The 25,313-nt window shown below is 39.0% G+C and overlaps 1 protein-coding gene across 1 annotated transcript; it reads left to right on the forward strand.

Moving 5' to 3' along the window:
• The first annotated feature begins 1,812 nt into the window (after positions 1-1,812).
• Positions 1,813-25,313, forward strand: C4H10orf53 (chromosome 4 C10orf53 homolog). The gene is made up of 3 exons (XM_074233138.1): positions 1,813-2,008; positions 23,620-23,739; positions 24,754-25,313. The coding sequence occupies exons 1-3, from the start codon at positions 1,912-1,914 to the stop codon at positions 24,816-24,818; spliced, it is 282 nt and encodes a 93-aa protein (XP_074089239.1). The 5' UTR covers positions 1,813-1,911; the 3' UTR covers positions 24,819-25,313.

The raw sequence follows: 25,313 nt of genomic DNA on the forward strand, positions 1-25,313 counted from the left end.
CAAAAAGAGCTGCTACAAATAATATTGTGTGTGTAGGATCTTTTCCCATTTTTAATGATCTCTTTGGAATACAGACCTACCAAGTGGTATTGTTGGATCAAAGGTAACATTTACTTCTGGGAGAAATTTCTGCCAATTTTCCATCTCCTCTCCAAATGCTACTCATACAAACTTTAGCTCCTGGATTTTCTAGGAAGCCTTCCCTGACCTCCCCATTCCACAATGATTTCTCCTCATCCCCCCCCCTTTCCCTATAGCATTTCCTATAGCCCTTACTTAACACTTTTTCTTCTTTCTATGCTATATTGTTAGCTTGTTGACAATTATATTTCTTGTCCTTCCTTCCAGGATTTAAATTCCATGAGTCAAAGACATGAATACATCTCTCTCTTTTGCAACAGCAAACACAATGTCTTACACAAATCAATTCATCAACACCTATTTGTCAAGTGCCTCCTATATTCTAGGGACTGGGAGTAAAAAGACAAAAAATGAACCAGTCCTGCTCTCAAGTTAGTTATATTGTCAAAGGGCTTAAAACTGTAGCTAGATGGAAGGATTTGCATGAACTGATGCTGAGCCAGATGAGCAGAACCAGAAAAACACTGTATACCCTGACAGCAACATGAGGGTGATGATCAACCTTGATGGACTCGCTCATTCCATCAGTGCAACAATGAGGGACAATTTGGTGTATCTGCACTGGAGAATACCATCTGTATCCAGAGAAACAACTGTGGAGTTTGAACAAAGGCCAAAGACCATTAATTAAAAAAAAAACAAAAAACATTATCTTATGTAATTTTGCTATCTCTTATACTTTATTTTTTCCCTTAAGGATATGATTTCTCTCTCCTCACATTCAGCTTAGATTAATGTATACCAAGGAAACACTGTAAAGAACAACAGACTGCCTTCTGTGGGAGGGGTGGAGGGGAAGGAAGTGAGATTAGGGGAAAAATTGTAAATTCAAATTAAATAAATATAAAGTGGGAAAAAATACTGCACCTGGATTCTAGGGAGATTGTTCCCCTAAATCAATTTTTTTTAAAAAAATCTTGATTTTAGGTTTTTGCAAGGCCACCCTAAAAAAATAACTAAATCTTGAGGAGCAGCTAGGCAGTAGATAGGGCAGCAGCCCTGGAGTCAGGAAGTTCTGAGTTCCAATGTGAACAAGACGTTTAATAATCACCTAGCTGTGTGACCTTGGGCAGGTCACTTAACCCCACCGCTTTGCCCCCAAAACAAACTTGAGTCCCGGGCATTAGCAGCGGGGGAGGGAAGGAGGGGGCCGTCGTCTCTAAGCAGTTTTAAATGGCACGAGGAGTTGGAGGAGCCAAGAGGTGCGTGAGGGCCTTCCAGGTGTGGCGCATCACCGCAGAGGGACAGCAACCAGGGGCCGTGGCTGCGGCCGGGCGAGGGGTGCAAGCGGGGCCGGGGGGCGCGGGCCTGCCGGAGAACACCGGCCCGGGGTGCAGGCGGCCTGCGAGGGGCCGCGCAGGGCGGCGACTCGCCCAGTTCTTTGTGTTCATCGGGGAGGAGCTCCTGGAAGTCTGAGGTCGGATTTGAACTCCGCGCTGTCCGACCCCGGCGGCCCCCCGCCCTCGCCCCAGGCCGCCAAGGCCGCAGCCGCCTCCCGGGCCCCCGCCCCGCCCCCGCTTCTATGACGTCACTCACCATGCCGCCACGCGGGCCCCGCTCCCGCCCAATCCGGTTCCCCGCCCGCGTGCACGTGGGGCCCCGCCCGAGGGCCCTGATTCGTCCTCGGACGTCTCCCTGCCCGCCCCCGCCACGTGACCGGAAAGACTCCGCCCCTAGCAACCCAAGAAGCTCCCGAAAGCCCGCCCAGCGGCGGCCCGCGCCGAGCCTGCGCCTGCGCCTGCGCCGGGACCCGCGCCTGCGCTTTCCGAGATGCCGGCCCAAGCTCACGTCTTCTTGCGCTACGGGCCCTACCGCTCCTTGAACCTGACCTTGGAGCACCGCACCCACCGCCTGCAGGGCCTGCTAGGTGAGCGCCGCGGGGGCGGGGCAGCACCACCACGTGCTCTGGGGAGCCCAGGGCGCCCGCGGGGCCGCGAGGCCCAGGGACAGTGGCCGGGCCACCGCCGCTCCTGCCCTCGGCGTTCCTGCCTGCATCCCCCTGCTCCGAGGCCCCGCCTGCCCGCCCCCCGGCCCCGCCCTGGCCCCGCCCCCGGCCTCCCGCTTCCCCCGGCCCCGCCCCCGGCCTCCCGCTTCCCCCGGCCCCGCCCCGGGCCCCGCCCCCGGCCTCCCGCTTCCCTCTTCCCTTCCTTCCTCCCTCCCTGCCTCCATCCTCCCACTTCCTTCTTCCCCTCCTTCCTTCCTCTCTCCCTCCCTTCATCCATCTTTTCGTCTTCTTTCTTTCCTTCTTCCCTTCCTTCCTAACTTCTCCCCCCCCACCCTCTCTCCTTCCTCCCTCCTTCCCTGCCTTCATCCTCCTTCCCCCTTCCTTCTTTCCTTCTTCCCTTCCTCCCTCCCTTCCTGTCTTCATCTTCTTTCCCCTCTTCCTTCTTTTCTTCTTCCCCTTCTTCCTAAACTTCTTCCCTTTCTGCCTCTTTTTCTTTCTTCTCTCCCTTCATCCTTCTCTTCCTCTTCTTTCTTTCCTCCTTTCCTTTTTCCCTTCAATCTTAACTTCTGTCCTTCCTTCCTCCCTCCCTCCCTTCCTTCCTCCTGCTTTTCTTCTTCCCTCCTTCCTCCTCTCCATTCCTCCTTCCTTCCTTTCTCCCTCCATACTTTCCTTCCTTCACCATCGGGCAGAATAAAAAGAAATGGGTTAAAGGTGCAAAAAGACCAATTAGTGACATGAGAGGGAAACCTTCCCAACAATTATAGCTGCCCCAGAGTACAAAGAATTGTGGGATGACACTCATTCAACGTCTTCAAGCAGAGGCTAGATGACTAGTCTGGTGGATCACGATATGGTTTGGGTTGGATTAACTGCCCACAGAGATCTCTTCCAACTCCATCATTCGGGAATTAATATAGCAACAAATCCATGCCTTTTCCACCTGTGGGATTCTTCCCTATATCCTTCCAAAATTCCTTCATGAAAGACCCTTTCAAACAAATAGAGTCTCCCAGGGTTTAATAAAGTCCCAAGCTAAATATAGGTTTAATAAAAACCTTCAGTTTAGCCTTCAGTTGGACAACAGAAATTTAGTAAGCACTTCAAGTGCCTACTAACCACTATCCTGAGTACTCAGATTACAAAGAAAGATAAAAGACAGCTTCTATTTTCAAAGAGCTCACAGTCTTAATAGATTCGTCTTAAAATGATTTATTTAGTAATAAATAACTAACTCATTTCTGTAAATCATATGAAGTGATTTTCCTAAGTCATATCGGATCATGTCAGCAAACTTGAAGGGTCTATCTGTTACCTTTAAGATCAAATTTAACCTCCATTTAGTTTCTACATTAGCTTTACAAGCTATCCATAACCTATATCGACATTCCACACTGTGGTCTAACCACTTATTTGCTGTTGCTCACAAAGGACATTCCTTCTCCCATCTTTACATACCTTGAAGTGGTGGTTCCCTCATACCTGGAAGGTACTCTGACCTAACTTCCACCGCTGGAATCCCTAACTTCTTCCATACCTATCTCAAGTGCTTTTTGAATTGATTAGTATGCAAGCACCCCTTTCTAAGCTCATTCTTCCAATTTATGGTGACACTGAGTTATTGGATCCCCAGGAGTCACTGCTGCCTTGGAATCTTTGTGGATGGCTAGCTTAAAAGTTACTTACAACTCACAAGCCCCCACCAATGTGCTTCCCATTAATAATCAGCCAGGAGATTTAATTAGCTCTTTAGAAAAGATACTTACTTAAATGATAGTGAGAACAAAACTGACAAAACTTCCCCTCTCCCCCTAAAAAAACTTGAAGAGGGGTTCAGTCTCTTACAGATATACACAGAGTCCTTGGGGAGGAAAATGAGCACAGATTTAAAGCACAATGGTAATGAAGTGCAGGTCAAACAGCATAGATAATATAATCCACAACTCTGAAATAAAGAGAACTCAGTGTCCTTTCTTTCTCCAGGGTCCTCCCAAAATTCAGGTGAGACTGAACAGTCACATGGTGTCCATGTTGGATGATGTGTTCTGTGGAACATCAAATTTGAGCTGGAGAGCAGAGTCAGCTGGACTCTTTCATTGAAGGCCATAGTGTCCTTAACAGATGGTCAGTCCACTGTTTGGGTGGTTCCTCCTAGGAGAGAAGCAGACCATGACTTCGTTGCTCAAGGGGTACTGCCTTTCTGATACTGGGCATAGCCAGGCTGGACCAGGAAGTTAATAGAACCTGAGCTCTTCTCAAGGCTGTGCTAGTGAAGTCAATCTGCTAGATTCCATCAGCTCATTCCATAAAGAGCAGCTTCAGTCTCCCCCACTCCCAGCCTCGATACTTGGCTGAGTGTCACTGTTCTTTTTCAACTGAAGTGTTACAGTAATTCCATAAAGCAAGGACAACATCTTAGGTTTTACAAAAATCACCAAGATTTGTCACCCCCAGACAGGAGTCAGAAGTCTCCCTTCCCCTGTTCCACATTATTTCTGGCTCTGATCAGAATCCCCCTATTGAAGAGCCCCATTTTCACTTCTGATGATCACATTTGTACACTTCCTGTTAAAGTCTTGTGCAGATTAAGTGGTAGGGACAAAGGCAGAGAGAAAGTATCTGTCTAGGGATGAGTTGCTGATGGCATTTTCATATGAGGTTAAACTATTCAGGTCTCAGTTTTCCAAGGGGTGGAGAGATTTTTTTTTTAACTCCATAAAGGACTTTCCCTTACCATTTTTATTCCTGTGGCTTTTGCTCCTTCCAACTTTTCAGCTGTGTAGAAATCCAGAGGCTATCTTCTTAATAACATCAAGGTTAAATTAATTTTCAGAACTTTGAATATATACAATTTAGATCTAAAAACAAGGTATTTGTACAAAAGTGCTTATCTTACTCATTTTCAGTCATTTTATATTGACTTTAAAAGTATGCCTAATCTTTCCTGAACTTATATTTGCTGTAAGCATTTTAAGAATTCATTTTTCATTATTGCATGTAAATAAAATTGTTTAACAAAAAATTATCCCAATTATGACTCTACACTCATTTAATTCAATAAACATTTATTAAATGTCTACTATATGCACCACATTATGCTAGGATTGGGATACTAAGATGAAATAAGAAGCTACCCCTTCAAGGTGTTTATCATCTTGTAATAAAAATAAATTACACAAATATTTATTAAATATTATGTGTCAAAATATTAAAAAACATTATAATAATTCAGTTCAGTCACCTTTAAGCATCTACTGGGTAAAAAACACAACACTAGGTATTGGGCAAAGACAAAAACAATTCCCCATCCCCAAGAATCTTAAGATTCTTTTGAGAGATAAATATATAGTGAATTTGCAAATCAGAATAACAAAAATAGGGGTTCAAAACTTCTCCAAAGAAGGAATCCTAGAGGGGGTTATCAGCTGAACTGAGAAGAGGAGATTTTACCAAATGGAAATGGAAGTAGGCTATTCAAGGAACAGGAGCCAGTGTGTGCAAAGATAGATTGGGTGACCAGTTAGCCCTCTTAGAAAATACAGTGTATGAAAGATAGTTACATGTGATATTTCATGAAAAAATGGAACCAGATCTTGGAAGTTCCTTAATGTCAGCTAAGGAGTTTATATTATAAACAATAAGTAATGAGGATACAATGAAAATTTTTTAACAGAAGAATAACAGATAAGACTACATTAAGAGTATTACTCTGGAGGTGCCTAGGTGGCGCAGTGGATAGAGCACCAGCCCTGGAGTCAGGAGTACCTGAATTCAAATCCAGCCTCAGACACTTAATAATTACCTAGCAGTGTGGCCTTGGGCAAGTATTACTCTGGCAATGAAGTGTGAATAGATTGGAGAGAGTAGAGATGATATAGGAAGGATCAGTAGGAGGCTATTAGGATAACCTAGGTAAGAGGCCCTGAGTTTGGGTGGTCTTAGTAGAAGTATCAAGGAGGAGGTATATGAGATAGATTTATGTAATGATACACATAGAACCCAGGAACTGAGGAGATGTGGCAGATGAGGGGAAAGAAACAGACCATAAGTGATTCTTAAGATTATTTAGCTTATATGAGTCAGAGTGGCAGTGCCATTATAAGAAGTAAATAAATTAGCCAAAGTCTTATAAGGTAAGATGGAAAAGATAGGATAGCAAAGTAGCAATGTCCAAGGGGGGAGTTTAAATTCAAAACTAGAAAATTCTGTCCAAGATGGTTGCTAGAAGGAAAGAAGGCTGACCAACTCCCCTATACCCACTCCACCAAAACCTGAAATTTCTCCCAGAGCAAATAATGATTAAGAAATTCAGTCAAGAAACTAAAGAAAGTGACTTCTTCCATCCCAAAACTGTTCATAAATGGAATCAGTAGCCCATGGATGATTGTAAAGGGAACCTCTAAAAAAGACAGCACCTAAACAGATACCATAGAAAGCCCTAAAAATTCAGCACTCTGGCCTTCAAAAAAACCAGGAGAGGGAGTGCTATCCCTGGGAAATGGGAATCATTTTAGGAACCTAAAGGACCTAGGATAAGACCAAGCAGGGGCCAACCTTCCCACCCAAAAGTTCAGCAAGGGTTGGAGCCTGGCCCTGGCACTAGGAACTAAAGAGATGAGTATAACAAAGGGAGAGCTAGATGGATAGAGCACTGGTCCTGGAATCAGAAAGTTGTTCAGTCATTTTTCAGTTGCACCTGACTGTGGTTTACCATTTCCTTTTCTGTTCATTTTACAGATGAGCAAACTGAGGCAAGCAGGGGCAAGTGATTTGCCCAGGATCACACAACAAGTAAATTTCTGAGGCTGGTTTTGAACTCAGTTTACTTTAGTTTCTTCAGGAACTATATGAATATAATTACAAAACATTTTTCACACAAAAGTCAAATCTAGACAATTGAAAAAATGTCAGTTGTTCTTGAATAGGCCACACCAATATAATAAAAATGACTCTTCTGCCTAAAGTAATTTACTTATCAATAATAAATACTGAATTCTACCAAAACCCTTTTTAGAGCTAGAAAAAAATGACAGCAAAATTCATCTAGAATGTCAAGGAAAGGGGCAGCTAGGTGGCACAGTGGATTGAGCACTGCCCTAGGGTCAGGAGGACCTGAGTTCAAATATGATCTCAGACACTTAATAATTGCCTGGCTATGTGACTTAGGACAAGTCACTTAACCCCATTGCCTTAATTAAATAAAAACCAAAAAAAAAAAGATAAACTGTCAAGGGAATTATAAAAAAATGCAAAGGAAGAGGGTCTAGCAGATCTCAAACTATATTATGAAGTGGCTTCTACTATAAATGAGTGGAGATATTGTAAAAAAAAAAATAGTTCAGAACTCAGAAGAGATAGACACAACCTAGAATAACTTAACCAAGAAAGCTGAATATAGTTAGATGGTGGAGAGAATGGGAATTGATTTTTTTAATTTTAGAATAATTCCAAACACTAATGATGAAAAGATCAGATCTGAATAATAACTTTGAATACAAACAAGAATGAAGAGAGATTTGGAAAGGTAAATTTATTTAGGCAATTAGAGGGGGCTGTATAATGATGTCCTAATGTTTTGATAGAGGGAAAAGAAGCAAGAGTTCTTTCTGAAATTTAATGTCTTCAAAAAAGTATTAAGGGAGTTAAATAAAAATGGAATCTGTGAGTAAATTGATTCTATTCTGAAAATTTGAAGAAGGGAAATAGAAGGGAGGATAAAAGGAAAAGATTACTGTAGAATGAAGTAAAAAAGGTGAAACTTTCTATTATCATAATTGGGGGCCATGAAAAGAGTATACAAATGTGAATAGAGAAGTAAGAGAGTGAACATCAGTTGAACACTCTTTTTTTGAAATGGACAAAAGCACACACATATACACACAGTTTGTTGTAGAAATATATCAAATTCAAGAGGAAAACAAGAATAATAGGAATAGGGGTAGGAATGGGGATTAGGAGAGTTAAGAAGAATTGATAATCCCAGGGAGAGAAATGTTGAATGAAATAAAAACTTCCTGGTCTTGAAGGGAAATTTTAAAAAATTAAACTAAGGTATACTCATACATGCTTAACTAATTGTGGTAGATGAATGCAATAGAATATTGCATTAGAAGAACCATAAGACAATTTCAGAGAATCCCAGGTGGTATGAACTGATCTAGAGTAAAACAAACAGAATCAGGAGAAAAATTTTTCCAAAGACCACACTGAAGAAAAACAACTTTGGAACTAACCATGTAGACATCTCCCACTACAGGCCTATGTTGCATAACCTTATAATGGCCCCACTCAACAGTCCTTTGACTTCCCCACCTCAGTCTCCATTGCATGCATTCCAGTCCAGTTCTTTTTTTTTTCTCTCTATACTGTCTCTCTTGACAATCACATTCATTCCCCCACATGGTTTCTCCCTTTGTAACATCCTCTTTGCTTATGATTCATTCTCTCTCTCTCTCTCTCTCTCTCTCTCTCTCTCTCTCTCTCTCTCTCTCTCTCTCTCTCTCTCTCTCTCCCCCCTAAGCTTCAGATCTACATCTTCAGCTGCATAGAATAAGTACATACTTGCACACCCAATCAACACCCTAAACTCAGTCCAACTCAATGCCTTAAACTCATTTCAGTTAAAATTTGAGCTCATTATCTCATCCCTAAAATATTTCCTCTATCCCACTTCATTATTTTTTATCTGTTATGCCAATATTCATTTACCCACTGCACCCCATTCACAATTTAGGGATCATTTTTTAATTTATCCTTATCTTTGGCTTCTCATAAGCCATCAACCAGTTAGCAAGTCTTACTACTTCTGTTTATGCCACCTTTATCACATTCCATTTCTCTGTTCTCATTTCCATCATCTTGTTACAGGTCCTTATTGCCAAATTATCACTTACACAGAATATTGCACATTAGTCTCTTAACAGTCTGCCTCCCTCCACTCTTTTCCTTCTCCAGTCCATCCTTCATACAGATGCCAGAATAGCTGAGTTAGCAGAGATGGCATAGGACAAGTAACAGGAAGAGGGATTCAAGGTTGGATTAAAGAGCAATGCTGAAATAATTAACTAATGGGTCAAGATTGAATCAAGTGAAGATAGAAAGTGGATGATGGATTCATCAAGAAATCAGACATCACAATAAACAAGGAGTGATCAAGAGAGAGAGAGAGATGGTAGAAGGGGAGATTATGATGAAATAGGAAATGGATCTTTAACAAGAAATATTTGCTAGTTTCCTTGCCCCTGCAGCTTTTCTTTGCCTAGTTCACTTATGTCCATCAACTAAACTGCCATGTTGCCAATGAGAACCAACTCCTGAAAACAAAATACATTCTCATTCAACTGACAAAGCAAATCACTCATCAGCAATGACCATTAATGACAGCAGTGGTTATATCTCCCAGGGAAAGAAGAGAAATCCCTGTGTCTACCTCTTAACAATGACATGTAAATCACTGGCAGAGGCTATGAAGTAACTTTTACAAGATGCTCCAAAGAATTTTTCTATTTTTGTTTAGTTAACACAAATCTTACTTAAAGAATGAAGTGTCAGGCCTCAGAGGCCTTCCTTCTGTAGGGCTTAATAGCTTTAGATTGCTTTATCCAGAAGTTTAGCCAGTTTTTACAAATATCCATTTCAGGGAAGAAACTTATCCGGCCTTCCTTTTTCTACCCAACCAGTGACAACTATGAAGAACTTAAAAGATTTGTCCTCAGTGGATAGCCAGGATATTTAAAGAACAATGGCACTCTATTTAATACTTAATAACTTGTTATCTCAAATTCCCATTATTTTGCCAAACCTATGCCCTTTCATTCCTAAGCAGATATAAAGATAGTAGACCTTTACTGTTGTTTAGTTGTGTCTGCCCCCATTTTGAGGTTTTCTTGGTACTGAAGTAGTTTTCTGTTTTCTTCCCTGGCTAATTTTATAAATGAGGCAGAGTTAAGTGACTTGCTCAGGGTCACACAGCTAGTGTCTGAGGCCAGTTTTGAACTCAGGAAGATTAGTTTGACTAGCTAAAGCCTAGAACTCTACCCACTACCCCACTTAGCATCCATGACAGACCTTATAAAAATTAAAAATTTATTCTCTTCCATGATACTGGATTTGTTGTTTTGTTTTTTTTGGTGGTGGGGTAGGGGAGATAGGAGGGGGAAGGTTTGGTAGCTGATCAGCTTTTTATTGAATGTTCCCCAGCAACAGATTTATAGGATCAGAGATTTTTCACTCTCTTTCTCTCTTGAAGATACCTTTTATTGCTTTGTGTAAATATTGTATCTACCTAGTTGTATACATATTTGCTGCCCTAGCCCAAGGTAAATGCTCTATTAGCTGAACTGAATTAGAGCAGATTATTTAGTCTAGAGATTCTCTTTTTTTTAGGTTTTTTTTTTTTTTGCAAAGCAAATGGGGTTAAGTGGCTTGCCCAAGGCCACACAGCTAGGTAATTATTAAGTGTCTGAGGCTGGATTTGAACCCAGGTACTCCTGACTCCAGGGCAGGTGCTTTATCCACTGCGCCACCTAGCTGCCCTAGTCTAGAGATTCTTAATGTGTAATCTATGGATTGATTTCAAGGAGGAATCAGTGAATTTGAATGTGAAAAAGATTACATCTTCATTTCTTTTATTATTATTATTATTATTATTATTATTATTATTATTATTATTATTATTATTGTAATTCTATGTATTTCATTTTAAAATACTCTGAGATGGGTTTCACTAGACTGCTGAAGAACCCTTAGCAAAAAGGTTAATAGGTCTGATCTGTTCCAACCCTTTCCTTTATAGATCAAAGAAGGGACCTGAGTCTCAGAGAAATTAAATACATATAGTATATACAGTAAATAAAAGAGCTAGAATTTGAATTTATCTGTCACCAACCTTTCCTATTACATTATAGTTGTCTTTCAGCATCTGCTTCCCCACCTCCTCCCCCCCAAAAAAATAATCAACCCAAATACTTGGGAATTGTATGACTCTCTGACACAAAAAAAAAGTGTTTGGAATTGTTCAGAGTTTTTATTATGTCTTGAGATTCTCTGATATATGATTTTATAGAAGATAGGGTAAGGAATAGAGAAGATACTTATAAATATTTTTCCATACTGTGATCTAATTTAATTTCTTTTTAATAAATTCCAAACCCTCCAGGCTTGGTTTTGATTATTCTACAGGTTAAATCATGTTTCCATGTACAGAATGCTCTTTTGCTTCAACTTGAAAAGCTTATAATGATGCTGATGTGATCATTATCCCCCCACCCCCTAACAATAATCAGAGGGTGGTCCACTCTGTTTTTTTTAATTCTTTCAGACCCTCATTATTGCACATCAAATGAGAGTACATTTCCAAAGGAATGACTCCAGTCACTGCAGGAAGCCAAAAGGGGTCATGGAGACAAAAGTGTAGACCACCCGCTTGTTATTTCCAGGTATAATTGTACCTCTTCTAGACCTCTGCTGTTGACACTGTTGGAACTAAGGGTATGTAAGCCTACATGAACCTGTGCCTACATAATCACAGTAACTATAGCAGGCCTTGTTTGTGTTTAAGGAAGTTTAATTCAGCAAACACTTGTTAAGCAATTACTTTGTGCAAAGTACTGTACTGTATACTTAGGAGACAAAGATAGATCTGCCAGACAAAGTAGCTTATGGTAAAATATGGGATAAAAGAGGGAAGAATGACATATATAATACCATCTCTGATGCCAGGAGAGAGTGTTAAGCACAAAGGAAAGTTTCAATCAATGTACTGTGACCAGTTTGAATCATAAATGATAAGATAATGACCAACTGGTGAGAAATCAAGAAGGGCTTCATGGAAGAAGTGGCATTTAAATTGAAACTTAAAGAGTTACAGAGGTGGGGGTGAGGTGGGGGTGCTGGGGAGAAGATACAGCATTCCTTCTAGCATGATAATCAGTACAAACAAAGCATGGAGATTTGGGAACAAGACAGAACAAGAATGGAGGATATAGAATAGTGCAATTTTGAAGAAATGTAGAATTAATAATAATTATTATCATCTATAATATATATATGTATATCTTTCAGATTTGCAAAGAGATTTACAGACAACAACTCATTTTATCTTTACAACAACCCTGAGAGTTAGGTGCTTTTAATATGTTTATTTAACAAAAAAGTAAATTGAGGCAAATAGGGTTATATTACTCACCCAGAGTTACAATTAGTAAATTGCCTGAGGCTGGATTTGAACTCAGGTCTTCTTAACAACAGGTCCATTGCCAAAAAGGGTTGGTAGACATTAAGTTGTGGTTCTTGACAGCCAAGATTATTACTTTATTCTCTTAAGTGTTACAGAATAGGAAGGGGAGCTATTAAATGTTTTTAAATAGAAGAGTGGTGTAATTAGAGTAATACATTTAGTAATACATTTATTTGAACTGTGATGTGAAGAGCAGTTTTGAGAGAAGAGAAACTAGAGGTAGAAAAGAGATGATGATCTGAACTAGGAGAATTTCCATAAAAATAGAGAGAACAAACATGAGGGAAATCCCTCAGATAGAAACATAATCAATAGAACTTGGCAATTGGTTGTATGTTGGAGATGAAGGAAAGGAAAGATTCAAATAGGATAGTGGTAATAATAACAGCAGCAGTAGTAGCAGTAGTAGCAGCAGTAAGAGAAGTAGTTGTTCGTAATAGAGGTAGTAGCAGCAGAAGCAGCACCAAAGCAGCAACAATAGCAATAGTGGCAGGAGGAGAACGAACAGCAATAGTAAAAGTAGTCGTAGCAAAGTAGTGACAATAGTAGAGGTCGTAGCAGCAATAGTAGTAGAGGTAGTTATTTGTAGTAGTAGTGGAGGTAGTAGCTGTAGAAGCAGCAGCAATAATAGCAGTAGTAGCAGCAGGAGCAGCAGTAGAAGTAGTTGTTAGCAATAGTAGGGCCAGTAGCAATAGTAGTAGCAGGAGGAAGAGGAACAGCAGCAGTTGAAGTAGCAGCAGGGGCAGAGAAGTAGTAGTAGTAGTAGCAGCAGCAGCAGCAGCAGTAGTAGTAGTAGTAGTAGTAGTAGTAGCAGTAGCAATAATAGTAGTAGTAACAGAGAAGAAGTAGGAGGAACAGCAGATGTAGAAGTAGTAGTAGCATGGAAGCAGCAGTAGTAGAAGTAGTAGCAGTAGTAAAAGTAGTAGCAACAGTAGCATCAGTAATAGCAGTAGGAATGACAGTAGTAGCAGCAGCAGCCGTAAGAGCAGTGGCAGTAGTAGAGTTAGCAGTAGTTGTAATAATAGTGGTAACAATAGCAGCAGTGGCAATAATAGTAGTAGAACTAGTAGGACTAATAGCAACAGCAGCAAAGTACTAGAAGTGCTGGTACTTGTATTCTTGGGAGCAGCAGTGTAACCCACTGAAAAAGATGGCTTTGAGGTTCCAAACCCAGGTAAATGGGAGAATGGTAAGCTCACCAACATATAATATAAAGAAATTAGAATCAAGGAATAGGTTTTGGGTGGAAGAGATCCAGAGATGTTAACTTAGAGGTACCAATGAAAAATCCATGAAAAACTGTTTAATGGTCAGTTGGAAATATGGGATCAATACATTATGATTAGAGGTTTTATGACAATAATATAGCTGACATTTCTTTAGTGTTTTCAGGCTTGCAAACTTTTATTTTCATTTTTATCTTTACAATGAGCCTGTGGGACAGGTGCTATTATGATCTCTGTTTTAAGGTGAGGAAACTGAGGCTGAAGAATGTCTTACTCAGGATCACAAAGCTAGTTTCTGAAAAAAAAAGTTCTATTGGTTAGCTGTTCCATAGAGATTTTATAGTCATTGTAGCAAGAGTGTAGAAAGAAGAGTACAAAGGACAAAATCTTGGGGGATACTTACATTTAAAGTATAGGTGGGGAATAAAGAGACTATAATAATGTTTGTTCTTCATTTCTGAAGAAGACAACATCATCTGGGAGGTAATGCCATGACAAGCATGTGAACTAGAGTAGAATGAGGGGTGCTGTGCTAAGTCACCAGCTTCACTTTCGTCTCTGGAGCCATCTAGGTCCAGTGACCAGATATGAAGTAGGATGACTGGAGAGATGACCCTGGATGCCAGGCATTTAGGGTAAAGTGACTTGCCCAAGGTCACATAGCTAGTAAGTTAAGTGTCTGAGGTCAGAATTTGAACTCCCATCCTCTTGAATCAAGGCCACTGCTCTATCTACTGCACTGCCAGCTGTTGAGACTACAAAGATTATACATGGAGTGATCCTAGAGTTTGGAGGAAAAAAGAGGAAAGGTTGGTGTCAAGGAAATGAGAGTATTTGAGAAGGGAGAGAGTGGTCAACTGTGTCACTGCTTCAAAGAGACCAAGTAGGGTGGAAATACAAAAAACAGCAACATTGCCCTTAGTGACCTTGGAGAGATTTCTCTATCTTGGTGGATTCTAAAGTCAATTGGGAAAAGGATTAAGGAGTAAATAGGATCATGATGAATTGGAGGCTGTGAGTCACTGGTTAGATCGAATTGTAGTAGAAATCTATCTTTGCCAACCAGAATTAGATGGCCTAGCTTTACAATTTTCCTAAGCTGTTACAACTAGAAGAGACTTTAAAGATCCAGTTCACCATTTCTTAACCTTTTTTGTGTTATGGACCTACTGCAACCTAGTGAAGCCTATTCCCCCTTTCTCAGAATATTTTTAAATGCATAAAGTAAAATATACAGCATTACAAAGGAAGCCAATAATATTGAAATTCAGATGGCAAAATATTTTTTAAAAAGTTTACAGACACCTGGTTAAAAACTCCATCATTTTGCATATGAGGATATTGATGTCTAGAGAGATTAAGTGACTCACATTGTATATGTGAAATGTTCTCCAAAATGAGGAAGAATCTTCATGGAGTTTTGACCTATTGGAAATAAATATGTGTTAACTATTCCAGAATTTGACTCAAACAAAGACAAATGTTATCAGAAGTTTTGACCTTAAAAAAAGAGTAAAACAGAATTAAGTTAGCAAGTATATTCATTAATATTTCTCTAAGGGGAGGCATGTGTATGTTGGGGGAGTCTAGTGAGAGTCAGACTCCCTAAAATGGAGGCCTACTGTCAGCTTTAAATGGTCTTGATCTGAAACATCACCAGGGGCAAGGTGAGAAGTGGGAGAAAGAACTAAAGAAAGGGAAGAGGGACTCAGAATGGGGCAGGGGAAACAGACATCAGACATTCCAGTAAAAGGAGTGACTTGTCCTAAAAGACCTTCAAAGCAGTGTAGATAATAGTAGGGACTTTTGATGGGATTAAGAAGGAAAACCTTTGTTATATTTACAATTGAAGGAGTTCTCTCTAAGCACAGTGAACTGCTAAATTGACTTGATTAAAGTTGACCTTACCCAAACTCTGCTCACTCAATTTTGTTCTAACAGATCCAGAAGAATAAGTCAAATATAAAAGGGCAAAATTCACTGTTGACACATACAGGTGGCCAAGTTGGAAGCAGAGCCAATTCTTCTGACTTCTATTCTAGCTCTCATTTTATACTGTGTCAATGGATTGTTATTGTTGTTTAATAATCACACACATAGCCCATCATAGACCTGTACCAGAAATCTTTCCATCTTGGTAGGACCTGCCAAGAACCTGCAATGTGCTGACATAGGCTTCACAAATATAGTCACCTCCATCCCATGGTAGACATCAGAGGAAGACTTTAGGGGAGCATTGAACTGAATAGTCCAATGAAAATAAATACACATTTGGGAACATGTCACATATATGCCAAGAAAAAGGCTTTGAGTTCTTTCAAAAAATATTTTAAAACAGATTTTTTGATATCTTTTAATTTTTCATTGCCCATACCTCCTCCCTCTATTCTTCTTTTCTTTCCTCCCAGAGTGATATCCCTTATCATAAAGTTTTTTTTAAGTTTTTAGACAAACAGAATTGAGACTCATTAACACAGAGATGATCATTAAATACAGGGGAGTTAATGAGATCATGAAGTAAAGTGAAATGGAAGGAGAAGAGAAAAGAGCCCAGGACTGAAACCTAATGGACACCTCTCATTAGAAGGAGAGTTTAGATAAGCAGGAGAAGAGATTGGGGTTCCAAAACCTGAAACAAAGGACCGGGGCATACCTGAACTATCTTCTTGGCACTGTCCTCTTTCACAGTATTATCTCAACACTCCCTCATTTATAGATTCCACCCTATTTCATTCACCGAACCTGTCAGATCAGTCTATTCTCCTGGCCCTCCACTTCCAGGAACAAAGGCTGGTTCCATAACTCTCTGTCCAGATGATTCTCATCTTTGTTTTTGCTGGTATTCATCTCTCTGAGCATTTTGCCATGGAGATATTCTTAACCTACCCTCAGCCTAGTCAGGTAAGTTATTTCACATAAAAAAGGCAAGAAAAAGCTTTTACAGTGAAGTGGTAGAGAAGAGGATGGGGGGGGGGAGGTGAGTGAGCCTTACTTTCATCAGAAATGGCTCAGAGAAGTAATAAAACACACACTCAATTGGGTATAGAAATCTATCTTATCCTAGAGGAAAGCTCATCAACACTGGACTATTACCGTAGCCTCTGATTGTTCTTCCTGCCTCAAGCCCCTCCCCAGCTCCAGACCATCCTCTTCTTAACTGATAAATTGATCTTAAAGCTCAAGTTTGAACATGTCACCTGAAATTCAATAAATTCCAATGTCTCCCACTACCTCCAATGATTAAATATAAAATCTTCTGTTTAGTTTTTAAAGTCCTTCATAGTTTGGCTCCTTCCTTCTGGCTCCTTTCCAATCTTTTAAACAACTAGAAATACTATGTTTCAATGACACTGACCTCCTTGCTCTCCCCCGCCCCGCCCCGCCCCATGCCTTGAACTTTCTCCTTCCCCTAGCTTCCCTGGTTTTCTTAAAGTCCTAGGTAAAATCTCACCTTCTACAAGTAGCCTTCCCCAATCCCCCTTAACTTGAATTCCATCTTTCTGTGATTATTCCTAATTTATATATACATATACATATATATCCATTATATATATATATAGTTATATATATAGTTTTATATATATAGATACATAGTTACATGTAACAGTCTAGTAGGCACTTAATAAATGCTTAGTGACTTGACTTGTGTATCTGTATATTGCTTTCGAGACGATTTACTTCATTTTGCATCTATTTATCTAAGTCTTTTCATGCATCTCTGTATTCATCATATTTTCCATTTCTTACAGCATAATATTTGAGTGTTATTTACCACAGTATGTGTAGCCATTCTCTAAAACATGGGCATCTTTCTTTTTCGTTCAGTCATTTTTCAGCCAACTCTTTGTTACCCCATTTGGGATTTTCCTTTCAAGAATACTGGAGTGGTTTGCCATTTCCTTCTCTAGTTCATTTTACAGATGGAGAAGCAAAGGCAAATAGAGTTTTAAAATGATGCTATAAATATTTTGGTTTATGGAGCCTTTATTTTTGAAATGTTCCTCCTTGGAGTATATGCCTAACTTTGGAATCTCAGGGTCAAAGGAAATGGAACCATTGCTTCTTTTTAAAATTACCTACAATTTTCAGAATTCACTGTTGCTGCCTATTCTTGATCACACAGCCCCAGGGTGCTCCAGAAAAGCTCTCTCACTAATTGGAATCTTTGCTGTGTCATTTTCTGAAGTTTCTCTCTTCAAAATGAAATTAAAATTCCGCAATTAAATATTTCACAGTTGGAAATTGGTTGTGCTGAACTGATCGAAAGATGAAGTGGACACATGCCAACATTTAAACAGAGCACTTGTCACAGTAATTAAATACAATTAATTGGCACATTTGTCTACTTTTCTGAAAGCAAGATCAAATGAATTATGAAGGTTTAAAAATATAGATAAAAACAGTTGCCTCTTTTCAACTTGCCTTTCCAGTTTAATTATTTAGAGTATCTTCTTAGTGAAACCTTAGTGAATCATCATCATTTAGTTGAGCAAAAAGCATCAATTTATAAGGCACAAAGCCCAGTAGAGTACATTGTATCTATGAGGACTCAGTGAATGTCATTTGAGGACTGTCATTCCATTTCAGAGATGAAAAAATCTGAATTAGAGAAATAGAATACCTTGAATCACCCTGGTCCACTCCTGCAGTGTGGTACAGTGTAGAGTATTGGATTTGAATTCAGAGGACCAGAATTCAAATTCTGACTCTGCTCCTTACTACCTATGTAACCTTGTACAACTGAACCTCAGTTTCCTCAATCTGTTAAATGAGAGAGTTAGAATAAATGGCTATGTAGGGAACCTACATAGCCTGGCTCTGAACCTGTGATCATGCAGTTTTCTTAGTTGGTGATAGAATCAGAACTAGCAATGCAATTCTCCTGACTCTCTTAGTTCTATTTAATTTCTTGAAATTAAATTACTGAGTCCCCTGTTACTGGAAGTATGTATGGTCATTTGTTAAGGATGTTGTAGAACAAATTCTTCATGATTTGGCATGAGTTAAAGTGATCTCCATTTCTTTTCTGCTTTAAGATCTCATGACTGCTACCATGCTGCTTTGTCCATAAGAATGTGCTGTCCCACTGTTAGTGGAGTTATGAACTGATTATTTTTCAATTTTTCTTCTCTTTTTTTGGTTTTTAAAATCCTTTTTCAGTTCCTCCAAGAGGACATTTTTTTGTACTTGAGACCAATTCATAATTTCCTTTAACACTTCACATGTAGGCATTCTGTCCCTCTTTCCTGTTCTGAGATGACATCTTGGCCTTCCCTCTTGTCATAGTAACTTTCTTTGGTTAGGGTTTTTTTTTTGCTCATTTTAAAATTGAACTCTGCTCCTAGGGTATAGGGGGCACAGGTCCAGGATTTTTGTGCTGGGGACCAAGGGTCACTGGCTTTCCACACTGGGGCCTCAGGTTCTAGAGGCTTGTTCCCTGCATTAGGGTAGCTTAACACAGTCCCACCTGTTACTCTGGCATACCAGGCCTCACAGAATGACTTCTTCCCTGGAGTTGGAGCCCTCACTGCTGACCTGTTGTACCACTGGCTCATTAAGCCAGGACACAGTGGCCTCAGCTACTGATCTGCTCTGTGGCTGAGAGATTCCCACTGGTTTCCCCCATCCCCTGCCTAGACTGTGCTCCCCTTGCCCAAGTGAAGTACCTCCAAGATATCTTGAGCTGAAAAGTTCTTTTTCATGATTGTCCCCTTTTGTTCTGATTCTCTCACTACATGACTAATATAAAAATGTGTTTAATTTGATTGTACATGAATAACTATATCAGCTTTCTCATTGTATCATGTACCAAGTATTAAGGGTCTAAAGGGTAGCATGGCAAGTTCTGCCCCATCCCTGATATAAGACCCCATCACCTCATGCCTAGACCACTGTAAGAGCTGCTAGTGCATCTCCATGCTACTCCATTCTCCACTCAGCTGCCAAAATAACCCTCCTAAACATGGTGAGCCATACCACTTCCCTATTCTGTAAATTTCAGTGGTGCCTCTTACATCCAGGATCCAATATAAAATCCTGTTTTTCATAATGTAACCCACCACTCACACACACACACACACACACACACACACACACACACACACCCCTTTCCTTCCTCTCACATCATGACCCTGTTTCCATATTGTTCCTCCATCTCCTGATGCCAGTCATTCTCTCTGATTTCCCATCATGCTTGGAATGTTCTCCTCCTCTCTACCTCCTGGCTTCCCTAGCTTCTTTGAAGTCTCAACTTCTCCAGGAAGCCTTTCCCAACCTCTCTCAATTCAAATATCATTCCTTTGCTAATTATTTCCAGTTTACTTTCTGCATTTCTTGTTTGTACATAGTTGTTTGCATGTTGTCGTCTCCATTAGTCTGTGAGCTCCTTGCAGGTAGGGAATATCTTTCTTTTTTAACATTCAGTTTTTAAAAAATGTTGAGTTCCAATTTTTCTCTCTCCTTCCCTTTCCTCCCCCCTCCCTAAAGCAATTTAACATAGGTTATATATGTGCAATCATATAGAAATCATTTTCATATCAGTCATGTTGTAAAAGGAGAAACAGTTTGCAAAAGGAAAAGAATGCACAAAAAAGTAAAATGAAAATAGGATACTTCCATCTGCATTCAGACTCCTTAGCTCTTCCTCTGGATGTAGATAGCATTTTCCATCATGAGTCTTTTGGAATTGTCTTGGATCATTATATTGCTGAGAAGAGCTAAGTCATTCCTAGTTGATCATTGTACTATTGCTGTTACTATTCCTGTTCTCCTTGTTCTTCAACTCATTTCACTTTGCTTCAGTTCATTTTAGTCTTTCCAGGTTTTTCTGCAATCCGCCAAGCAGGGATTTACTTTATATGTCTGATGCATAGAACAGCACTCTTAATAAATCCTTATTGACCAACTGGATAAAGAGCTGATTTTGACTCTAGGAAGACCTGGGTACAAGCCTTGACTCCAACACCTATAAGCTAATCAAATCACAGCCTCTCAGTACTCCAGGCAAGTACAAGACTTTATGTTGCTGAGAAGGTGCTAGCCTTTCTACCATAATAACAGAGATTACCATATTAATTCCTCACTTGGAAGTTCACTATACCAAAGATATCCCAATTAAGCATCCACAAGGAACAGATCACTATTCTAAGAACTTGGAGTCAGGAAGACTCATCTTCATAACCTCAAATCTCACCTCAGAAAGTTTCTAGCTGTGTGACCCTGGACAAGTCATTTGACCCTGTTTGCCTCAATTCTTTAGTCTGTAATTAACTGGAAAAGGAAAGTGACAAAATCTGACATGACTGAAATGATTGAACAATATTTTTTATATAAAAAAGAAAGCATACCATTAATTTTATAACTAATGTAGTTTATCTAATCGCACCTACACACATACAATTTAAAAAGAAAATAAAAACAAATGTCACTTCCCTTTCCCAAGGGAAGTGTCTTTTCAACTGTAAAATGATAGGTTTAGACTAGATTGTCTCTAAAATTCCTTCCAGCTCAACAAATTATGGTATATCATTGTGATGGAATATTATTTCTGTAAGAAATCATGAGCAGAGGGGCAGCTAGGTGGCACAGTGGATAGAGCACCAGCCCTGGAGTCAGGATTACCTGAGTTCAAATCCAGCCTCAGACACTTAATAATTACCTAGCTGTGTAGCCTTGGGCAAGCCACTTAACCCCATTGCCTTGCAAAAAAACAACAACAAAAAAAAAGAAATCATGAGCAAGTAGATTTCAGAAAAACCTGAAAAACTTAAGTGAACTGATGTTGAGTGAAGTGAGCAGAACCTGAAGAACAATATTATGTGATGCTCAACTAGGATAGACTTAGCTTTTCTCAGCAGCACAATGATCAAAGACAATTCTAAAATACTTGTGATGGAAAATACCATCCACATCCAGAGAAGGAACTATAGAATCTGAATGTAGGGCAAAGCATACTGTTTTCACTTTAATTTTATTTTTTTTCCCTTTCTCATGGTTTTTTCCCCTTTTGTTATGATTCTTCTTTTACAACATAACTAATATGGAAATATGTTTAACATAGTTTTATAGGTATAACCTATATCAGATTACTCACTGTCAAGGGGAAGCAAAATAAAGGAAAAGAGGGAGAAAAAATGTGGAACTCAAAATCTTACCAAAAAATGAATGTTGAAAATCATTATTATTACATGTAACTGGGGAAAAGAGAAAAGAAAAAGATAACAAAAATTAAAAAAATAAAATAAAATTCCTTCCAGCTTTAATATTCTGAGTTTTTCTTGAATAATCTATCCCTTTACCTAAGTAAAATTAAATAAAATAAAAACACTTTGAGATAATTATCCTGCTTTAAAAGTTTTATCTCAACCAAGTAGAATGTAAGAATAAATTAGAAACTGATACCAATTTACCATTGATTAAAAAAGGGAAAAGGGAGAGCAAGTAAACACTGATTCCCTTATTTCTGCCTAGGTTACTATAATCTCATTTCTTACTACTTTCCACCTGTCACTATCCTCAGAGGGAATCCCAACCTTGTCAGGTAATTCAAGCAGTTTTTTAATCAGCTGCAGAAGCTTCCTGGGTCCTTTTTCCATAGACTAAAGGGAAATTCCAAATTTCCAAAACTGAGACTGGAAAACATAAATGCAAATCCTTTAAAAACACTTTTAAAACAAGTCACAAATCATTTTCCATTCCTTTTCCCTCTCTTACAAACAATCAACATTTCTATAGCCTCCTTCAAAGTAGTCTTTTGCTTTAATGTCCTCCAGTGGAGAAATATCAAAATAATGAGATTCTAGATAATTTTACCACTGACTATTGTGTAACTTTGAGTGACTCACTGTTTATTGGTTAAGGGGGCTGAAAATTTCAAATACAAATGAAAGTTGTCTTATATATTATACTATTTTGTTATCTCTAATCCCTTTTGGATCCTATTCTTCTCATTAATGTCAATCTATGTTTAGCTTGGTAACAAATATAGAGCCTAGATTGGACTACTTTCTGTTGGGGGGAGGGAAGGAGAGAGGGAGAAAAACTGTAAAACTCAAAAGCTTGCAAAAAATGATTTGTAAAAACTACCCTTGTATATGTAGTTGAAAAAACAAATAAAATGTTTATATAAAATTAAAGAAAAAGAAAGAAAGTTACTGATGGTGGTACTGATGGCATTTACTTCCTCAACATACCTATTCCTATTTCAGAGTGAAAATATCAGGAAAAGAGGGATAATTAAAAGAAAACATATATTACTGAAAAATCTAAAGAAAAAAATTTATATCCTGGAAGTTTTTCCTGGGTGAGTAAAATATAAATTGATTATAAAGGACATCTCAACTCTAAAGTCTGAAGGTGAGAGTGAAAAATCTGGTTTGAAAGCCTTCACAGGAAAGACCCAACAGGCCCTTAGCTGTCAAAGCATTCATAAAAGCTCATTTTTCAACAGTTATTATGAAGCTGCTTGGTATTAACCTGGAGAAAAAGCTAATCTCAATCTAAAGCTGGGTTCATAGCCTTTTCAGTCAGGTTTTTGTTTGGTGCTCTTAGGATTCAATAAGGATTCAAGCTAAGTCTTTATTGATTTTTGGCACTAGGAACTAGGTGTTCCGTATTTGTGTTGGATTAAAAGAGAGGAGGTGGATAGTAGAACCTACTCTCAATTTGAAGAGTCAATCACAGGCAATACCATCATTTAAAAAAATGTTCATTATCATATTAGATATGAACCTAACAGAGTGAATTCAGTAGCCTTGAATATGATGAATTGAATTGAAAGTTAATCCGAAATGATTTTTATTGTTTTGTTTTCAACACAAATATATTAGCTTATTTTCATAGAATGCCAGAACTGGGAAAACCTTCAAGATCTTTTACACCAACTGTCATAGTTTAGAGATAAGCAACTTTGAACCCTCTAAGGGTGGTGATTCACTTAAGGTCATATGGACAGTGTTGAAGAAGAACTAAAAAACATGGTTTCCTGGCCCTTCCATCTTTCAACTCAATAGTTTGTCATTCATAATAATTTGGAATGATTGCATTTCACCTGGTGCAATTTTCCTCTTTTTCAGCTGTCTTACACAAAGCCGGACACAGTGTCACTCTACAGAAGATAGAGGACTGGGATACCCTAGAGCTCATAGTGAATGGCGAACTTGTTTTCCAGTGCAAAATTAGTGACTTGGATTTTAGTAAGTCCCCAATTAATGGCTGAGAGCCATTTTCCCCTCTTGAAGGAGATCGCCTTTATATTTATTAAGATGACAATAATGAGCATAAGTGAAGGGTCAATCAGTGTATCTTAAAATCAGTACTAAATCCAAGTGCTTTTGTCATATCGCCAGCATGTCACAGTCATAATGCTCTAAAAGCATCCAAAATAGGATGATGGAAGCTGGGCAGTATCTTAGAATTCCACCTTCTGAGAAGGGAAGCCCAGGGTCACACACTGAGTTAATATTGGCAGAACTGGGACTCCTAATCTGTGTGTTGTATTAATTTCTTCCAGAATAATAGAAATTTAAGAGTTTTTTAATCTTTCTTAAAAAAATGAGTTTCTGCCTGAAATTTTCAGATATTATTATTGTATTCTTATTCCTATCCTCTCAGATATCCCTCAGTTAAAGTCTTCATCATATCCTCAAAGCTAGCAATAAGATAGCATGGCCTTGTACTATCTAAATATTTATAAATATTATCTCATTTGATTCTCACAACAACCCTGGGAGGTAGGTTTTATATATCCCAGAGGCTAGGCCTTTAGTATTCATTCATTCACTTCAGCTCAGTTTCTTGAACATAATAGGAACTCAATAAACATTTGTTAAACTCTCTCTGACCTCCAAAGGTATAGGTTCTTTTAAAAAGCATAACAAGGTTTGCTACCATAATTAAAGGCAGTATTATAAGGAATATTCCATTATAAACTTGATTTAAGGGCATACTCTAGCATCAGGGATTACTTCTAAAGAAATTCTGTCCCTAAACTACATGTGGCACAGTTACTCATTGCTTAGTTTTTCATGAGCTGAATTTAAAACATTGGCAGTCTCACTGTTGGCCCTGCTAAAGATTAATGTTACATTTCATTCTTCTAATCATTTTTTAGAAATCCCTAAGAGAAGTTGGTTTTTTTAAAAAATAAAATAATAACATAATACTGGACTGTGGGGAAAGCTAACCATCTGAAACATTTTCTCCCCTAGAAGGTGATGGCGGATTAGATCCACTGTGTGAAGAGGCTAAGGAAGCAGTACTAAAAGCCTACTAATGAAATAGCCATATTTCCTTATCCTTGAGGCATCCCTCTTGGCTTGGAGTGATTCCTAAACTCTGGAATGGCAGGCAACAAGTAGTTTGATTCTGGAGATGAAAACAACCTTCTTGGCACTGCTCAAGTTATAGAATATGGCTTATCTCTGGATGGTGCAAGGTTGTGCCAAAGATCACCAGGAACTTGGTGTGACAGCAAAGGTTTTCTACCCTGGCTCCTGGAGAACACAATGCATCCATTCAACACCAAAAAGAATGAAAATAATGATAACAATTATAACAACATCTTGTCTCTTGCAGTAGCTCTCAACTCTGACTTGTAGGGAGAATGGCTACAATTATGGATTGCCATGTCTATCAACTGTAGCATTAAGCTAAAGGCAAATAAATATTGTCTAATAACAATAATATATTCTTGTTTAGTTGCCTGCAGTTGTGAAGGATCCAATCTGTAGTAAGGAGGGAAGTGGGCAAGTATAAAAATTAAAGATTT

The sequence above is a fragment of the Macrotis lagotis genome, chromosome 4 (genome assembly GCF_037893015.1).
Source record: "Macrotis lagotis isolate mMagLag1 chromosome 4, bilby.v1.9.chrom.fasta, whole genome shotgun sequence".
NCBI classification, from domain to species: Eukaryota; Metazoa; Chordata; class Mammalia; order Peramelemorphia; family Peramelidae; genus Macrotis; species Macrotis lagotis.